Source organism: Mustela erminea, chromosome 8 (assembly GCF_009829155.1).
Source record: "Mustela erminea isolate mMusErm1 chromosome 8, mMusErm1.Pri, whole genome shotgun sequence".
In the NCBI taxonomy this organism is placed as follows: Eukaryota; Metazoa; Chordata; class Mammalia; order Carnivora; family Mustelidae; genus Mustela; species Mustela erminea.
The window spans coordinates 97,948,223-97,955,461 of NC_045621.1; the positions used below are offsets into that span (position 1 = coordinate 97,948,223).

The window sequence follows — 7,239 nt, forward strand, 5'->3', positions numbered from 1 at the left end:
TTCTGTATTTGGTTTCCATTCTTTCTTTTTCCTCTGGAGGGCAGTTGCTGCTTTAAATTTTAGTGTATATCCAGTTCATGTGTTTAACTGTACATATATTCAGAAAAACATATTTTTAAAGGGTTTACATGTATGAAATCACTGAAGTTTTTTTGAAGTCAGCTTTTTAAAAAATGAGTTTTGCTTTTGAGTGTCAGCTGTTGGAAATAGTTAAACTGTGTTATATCATCATGTGAGTATATAGTTTATTCTCATTATTCACAGTAGATACTCCAAAAAGTTGCTGTGAACACTGAATTAGTGAATACTGAATCATTGCTCATAGCAGGAAACAGGGTTAGGTTCTTGGAGCTTTAGGTTACAACACTTTTGTCAGGTGAACATAGAGCTATTATTTGTGTTTAAAGATGGCGCTATTTAGTATATATCATTGATTTATTAGCCTTGATCCCATGGCCAACAGCAAAACTGTGACTCATGCCTGAGTGAACCTTATCCAAAACTGTATTTTCTCCATGACATATATCATAGCCTTAAGCTTAAGAATAGTAGATAGCACTTTGGCACTACTGTGATTGGGGAACCTTTTATTTATTTATTTTATATTTTTTATTTATTTGAGAGAGATTAAGTGAGAGCACAAAAGCAGGGTGAAGGAGAAAGCAGATTCCATGTGGAGCAGGGAGCTCGACTCAGGGCTCAATTCCAGGACCCTTGGATCATGACCTGAGCCAGAGGCAGACCCCCAACCAACTGAGCCACCCACGTGCCCCAGAGACCCTTTTAAATAGCAAAATTACCCACAAAAATGTGGAAGCTGTGGCACTAAATAGATCACACAAAGGACACTTACAGTATGAAAGCTGAAATGAGAAGACTGGGCATTTCCTTTTTTGACCTCAAATGCAAATGTGCTGGTCAACTCAGATTTTCAGAGTGCTGTTCATGTGCATGCCTCCGGGTTTTTACCAGCTCATGGTATACGTGCGCTTTTACATTTTTGCTATTCTGATGATTATGAAATGGTATATATCATCATTACTATAATTTGATTTCTTCTGAAATCTCTGATTTCAGAGTCTTTAATTTTGAGTTAGAGACCAGAATTTATGTTTGTAAAAAGTCCTTTTTTTAAAAAACTCAAAACTTTTTAATTTTTTAATGTGATATTTAAGTAGGGATCTAATCTCTGTCATGTATCCACCTTTACTTTTCAGTTTGCTAATCCAGACTTTACTCAACCTATCTCAGAAGTTGTAGATGAAGTAATTCAGAATTGCCCTATCGATGTCAGACGTCCACTCTACAAGGTCAGTATTTACAGCAAAATTGTTCAAGGTCTTCTTTTAAAAAAACTTCTTTATTTTTCTGTCCGTTGTTGAATATTAAATTTAAAAATCCTCTCTTCAAAAGCCTGTGATAAGATTTTAGTACTGTTTCATATGTCTTAAAATTTGTTGTTTTTCTTTCTAAATAAAAATCATACTTATATATTTTTCTCCAATGATATAGAATATTGTCCTCTCTGGAGGTTCAACCATGTTCAGGGACTTTGGACGTCGCTTGCAAAGAGATTTGAAAAGAACTGTAGATGCCAGGCTGAAATTAAGTGAGGAATTGAGTGGTGGCAGATTGAAGGTTGGTTTTTTCAGATATTGGTGGGAGGGTTGAGGGTGCCTTGATAATTGTAGTGGGGATGGGAAATGTCTGCCAACTTCTGCTTTTATTTAGGGAAATAAGAGGATTTCTGTCAGGTTTTCTAATGGAAAGTGGTTAATCATATTGAGATCTTATTTTAAGAAATAAAATATTAGAAAAAGAGTATCTTACCTTCCTTAGACCTTTTCCTTTCTCTGTTTGGTTTCCATCCTTTCTTTTTCCTCCTGAGGGTAGTTGCTATCATGAGTTTAGGTTACCCAGGTCATGTTTTTAACTGTGCATGTAAAAACATGTAAAAACATACAGTTTTAAAGGATTTACATACATGAAATAATTCAAGAATATCATGTCCTTAATTGGTCATTTGATTCCTCTAGGATGGTATCAACATTTATGGAAGATATTGTTAGCCTGTGTGAGTGACAATATTTCATACGTATCTCACGGATAACTTACATAGAGAAGAATTCCTTGCATATTTTAGGGATAATATTTCATAAGGACCCACACAATTTTAAAGAGTACTATAGCAGTACAACAAAGCCTAGTTGATAGAGAAGCTGATGTTGTGAGGTTTATCCTGCTTGCACAGACTCATTCTAGCTTCCCCACAGCAGCCTCATAGTGTGAAATCCAGTTGGTGGTTTAGCAGAAATAACTTCTTTTACATGTCCTGGACTTTGGGTTTGCTGTCAAAATCAAAATGAATTTAAATTCTCAGATGCTTCCTTTCTATATTTATGAGATAGTTTTTCAGTAAATTTTATGTTTCATCCTTGTTCAGTTCAGGATATTGAAGCAAAATATTGACTTAGAGGAGACATTGCTAAATAAAAACAAGCTTTATTCAACTTGGAGAATTATCAAGAATTAGGGCTTCATCTGAGACTACTAGTCATTCAAAATTATTTAAAAATAAAACATAATCCTCTATGGTTTGCTGCTTGTTTAGAAATTGCATGACTGCTGACTGTTTTCAGTCCCTAAATTTTGATTATCTTAAACTTACCCTTGGAGCACAGTAAAAAAAGTTTGTTTCAAAGTAGTTGTTTAGTTTGTAATGGACTCATTATAGATAAATGAAATGAAACAAATGCTGTTTATTAGTATAGTATTTTAGTAAAGTAAAAATTTCACATTTTTAGGCTTTTTGTACATTTCAAAATAAGAAATGAGGACTTTTTTTCCCTCCTCAGTGATATTAGCACTGTATTGACATTAATGATAAAGGAGAAATCCAGTTTACTGGAGGACTCTGCCTTCTTTTTTATTTTACTTTATGTTTTTATGGATTTTCATCACATTTTTATGTATCTGTATCTAAATCTGACTTTATTGCCTTTCAATTTGTAATTTTTAATGACAACTAAATAACTTTTCTTAATCAAAAAATAATGCCATTTTTTATGACATGTAAATATTTTTAAACTTTTTATTTTGAAATAATTTCATACTTACAGAAAACATACAGAACCTAATAGGAATTGCTGTATATCATTCCCCTAGATTTTCCAAATGTTAGCATTTTATATTTGCTTTATTCTATATCTACAAAGATACCTACATACACAAATAAACACACATACCTATATGTGCAAATATTTTTTCTGAACTATTTGAGAATGAATTGGAAGTATAATGTCCCATCACGCCTAAATACTTAAGTATGTGTGTCTTAAAACAGGACATTGCAAATGTCACAAAACTAACCTGATAAAGTAAAAAATCTAGTTATGGACCTGATTCACGTTTCACCACTTCTTCCATTATTGTCCTTTATGGCAAAAGGGAGAAAAAAAGCCACACATCTTTTTTTGGTCTAGAATCCAATCTTAGGATTGCATGTTTCAGTTCATTAATTCGCTATCATGTCCCTTCAATCTGGAGTAAGTACTCAGTCTTCTTTTATATTCATTCGTCCTTCCTTCCTTCCTTCCTTCCTTCCTTCCTTCCTTTCTTCCATTTATTTATTCATTTTAGAGAGCAAGCGAGAGACTGTGCGTAAGTGCTTTTGAGTGGAGAGGGTTTGAGGGAGAGGGAGCGGGAGAAAGAATCTGAAGCAGACTCCACACTGACTGAGCCACCCAAAACCCCTTTTTTGTCTTTCTTATTTAACCTTAACATTTTTTTTTTAAGAATACAGGCCATTTATTTTACAGAATGTTTCTCAATTTGGGATTGTCTGGTATTTCCTCATGATTAGTTAGGTTTAGATTATGTACTTTTGGCAGTAATACTACAGAAATGTTGTTGTATCCTTTAGTTTGTTATATCACTAGACACATGGTGTAATTTGTCCCAGATGTTAATTTTGATCAGTTGGTTTTAGTTGTGTCTGCTGGGTTTCTCTATAAAATTGTTATTTTTTCTTTATGTGTAATAAGAATACTACGGGAAGATACTTTCAGACTATGTAGCTATCATGTTTCTTATCAGACTTTGAACCACTGGTTTTAACATCCATTTCTCTTTTCTAAAATAGTTACCACTATGTGGTAGTTGCCAACTGGTATTTTGCAAATTCTGTTATTCCTTCTATGGTTTTTAGTCTCATTTTACTATAAGGAAGAGTTTTCCCTTCTCATTCATTCATTCATTCATTCATTCAGTAATACCTCTATAAAAACCTGATTTCTCATATTTTTCTTTAGGCTGTATCACTAATATCATTGCAATAAAATATTAGCATATCAATACTATTAATATCTTTAATTTTGATGCTCAAATTTTCTTAGATTTGGCCAGTGGGAGCTATTAAAGGTGGCTTTTTGTCCTTTTGATGTGTCCCTAGTATTCCTTAGGGTCTTTGCTACTCCTTGATACAGCAGAACAGTTCAGATTCATCTTGTACTTTCTGTTCTCCAATATTGGAATCAGCCTCCCCCCCCTTCCTTTCTGAAGACACCCTTGTTTCTTTTAGTGGAGAATGCTATTTAGGAAACACATTTTGGGGATTGCCTGGGTGGCTCAGTCCGTTGTGTCTGCCTTCAGCTCAGGTCATGATCTCAGTGACCTGGGATCGGAGCCCTGCATTGGGCTGCTTGCTCCCCAGGAAGCCTGCTTCTCCCTCTTCCTGCCACTCCTCCTGCTTGTGCTCTCTTTCTTTCTCTTTCTCTCTGACAAATAAATAAAATCTTAAAAAAAAAAAAAGGAACCAAATACTCATTGTTATTGGGTCACTGCCTTAGGCCTTCTTGGGAGTCAGAACTGGGAGATGTTTGTGCACATGCATATACACACTCATCTGTATCCAGTTTTATATTTATATAAATTAAAAACTTAATTCATAGTGATACTGCTAGCTCCAGAATACCAGAAGTTCATTGTAGCCTTCCAATTTTCCATATTTGTAATGCTATTCTCTGACAGAAACAATATATTTATGTTTTTGCTCGAACTGTAATACATATTATAGTGCTTTCAGAATTATTAATCCATACCACAGTGATAAAAATACTAACTGGAGTTTAATATTTACCTTTTTTATTTTTTTAAACAAAAAGATAGGAAGAGGAGGGAGACTCCTAAGCAGACTCTGCCCTGAGCACGCGGGCCAAGGCGGGGCTAGGTCTCTTGACCCTGAGATCATGACCTTAGCTAAAACCCAAGAGTCAGAGGCTTAACCCACGGTGCCACCCAGTCACCCTACTTCGTTTTTATTTTAAGACAGAGGGCTAGTCATAATCCCGTGTTCATAAGTTACTTGGGTTAGTCTCTTTCCCCACTTCAGTGTGGCTATTACTACTTTTTAAAAATAAAATTAGCTTAATTTGTTTCTGTTGTATTCTGTTTTGCTTTATATGGATCCTTCCTCTTCTGACTTTTTATTTACTTTTGAGTACACAGTTTTGTGTTACCTACATTTACAGTTAAATGATACAGAAATTGTTACTTGAATTTACTATTGAACTGCTCTTGCTATGTCATTTTTAGCCAAAACCTATTGATGTACAAGTCATTACACACCACATGCAGCGATATGCAGTTTGGTTTGGAGGATCCATGCTGGCTTCCACGGTGAGATAAAGCTTATATTTCAAATTTGATTTTTTTTTTTCCCAGAGAGAAGAAATACAGTATTTATGCAGTGTAGAATAACAAGGGAAATTTCTTTAAATTTATCGCATATAGCTGTAGATTGCATGAGCAAGTTTTAAAATTAGAAATGTTTGTATGTACATAGTATTTTAAAATGTAGTTATTTGGATTTTAGTTTTTGCTTGCTTAGACAGTTTTTTAGAGTGAACACTTAAGGGTTTTAAAATTAATCTGTAGGTAAAGTTCTGTTAATCTTGTGATGATACAGATATCAGAAGGTCATCGCTTTTTCTGTGCAAATATTTAAAAACATCAAGATCACTGCATAGGAAGTATGATGTTCAAAAGTTAGTAAAGGGAATTATTCTAAGGGCCATTTCCCCAAAACAAAACATCTTAAAACCTCTTTAAAAGATAATGTAACATCATTTGTCTATTAAATATCAGTGTTTTATCTTGTAGTACACAGAGTATTAATATTAAATAAGATAAATTTTATCTGAATTTTTGAAAATTACATAAACTTGGATTTTTAAAACCATTGAAAAATTAAGAGGTAGTTACTTTTTACCTTATTTTAGTTATCTTCCTTTTGTTCCACATAACCTGATGAGTTTGTAAGTTCTCCCTTTGAAGAAGTTATGGGAGAAAGAGCCTCCGTCTATGTCAGACCTTTATTGAGGAAACAATCTAGAAGTTTTTGTATATGACTAAGAGGAGTTTATATTTTATTTTACTTTAAAAAATTGTATCTATTTTAGAGAGTGACAGTGCGAGTGGGGAAGCAGAGGGAGAGAGAGAGAGAATCTGAAGCAGACTCCTCAGCGCTCAGCATGGAGCCCAATGCGGGCTTGATCCCATGGCCTTGAGATCATTGACCCGAGCCTAAAGAGTCAGACACTTAACCAACTGCACCTCTTAAGTGCCCCTTATTTACATTTTAAATTAATGCTGCTTTTTTAGAATATCAGTTTATTGTACAGTGGGGGGAAATCTCATCAGAATAGTTGAGCTTTTGAGAATCAGTCTTCCAGTCCTCAGAATGTCAGAATCATGTTGAGGTAGGAGGATGTGTGTTAGGACATGTGTTAAATCCTGCTTTTCATTACTGATACTTATTTGTAGCTGATTTTTAAGTCACGGTTTCTAGAATTTTTAAGCTTCATTTAAATACCCAGATGGACTAATAGTAAACATTTTGTTCTATTTTAAAGCATTTTGAGAGCTGGTACACTTTTGACCTTTGTAAAAATACATGTTTTTATTTTCAGCCCGAGTTCTACCAAGTATGCCACACCAAAAAGGATTATGAAGAAATTGGACCTAGCATTTGTCGTCACAATCCAGTGTTTGGAGTCATGTCGTAAAATTGATTTCATAATTATTGGGGTTAGGGAGGCGGGGAAGAAATAATCTTTCTGATTACCTGTTTTGTCTGGATGGCTGGTTTTGAGGTTTTAAACCTGACTTGAAGTAAGAAGACCAAACATAATTATACAGGAATATTTTAATAAGTGTATCAACATGCGAATGTAGAGGAGA

General features: G+C 34.3%; 1 protein-coding gene across 1 annotated transcript in view; it reads left to right on the top strand.

The window, feature by feature from the left end:
- The window catches only part of ACTR3 (actin related protein 3), a 56,020-nt gene extending 48,781 nt beyond the window's left edge, over positions 1–7,239 (top strand). The window contains exons 9-12 of the mRNA XM_032353833.1: positions 1,218–1,310; positions 1,513–1,638; positions 5,593–5,676; positions 6,969–7,239. Coding sequence (XP_032209724.1) covers positions 1,218–1,310; positions 1,513–1,638; positions 5,593–5,676; positions 6,969–7,064 — 399 coding nt within the window. The 3' untranslated portion in view covers positions 7,065–7,239. The remainder of the gene's footprint in view (positions 1–1,217; positions 1,311–1,512; positions 1,639–5,592; positions 5,677–6,968) is intronic.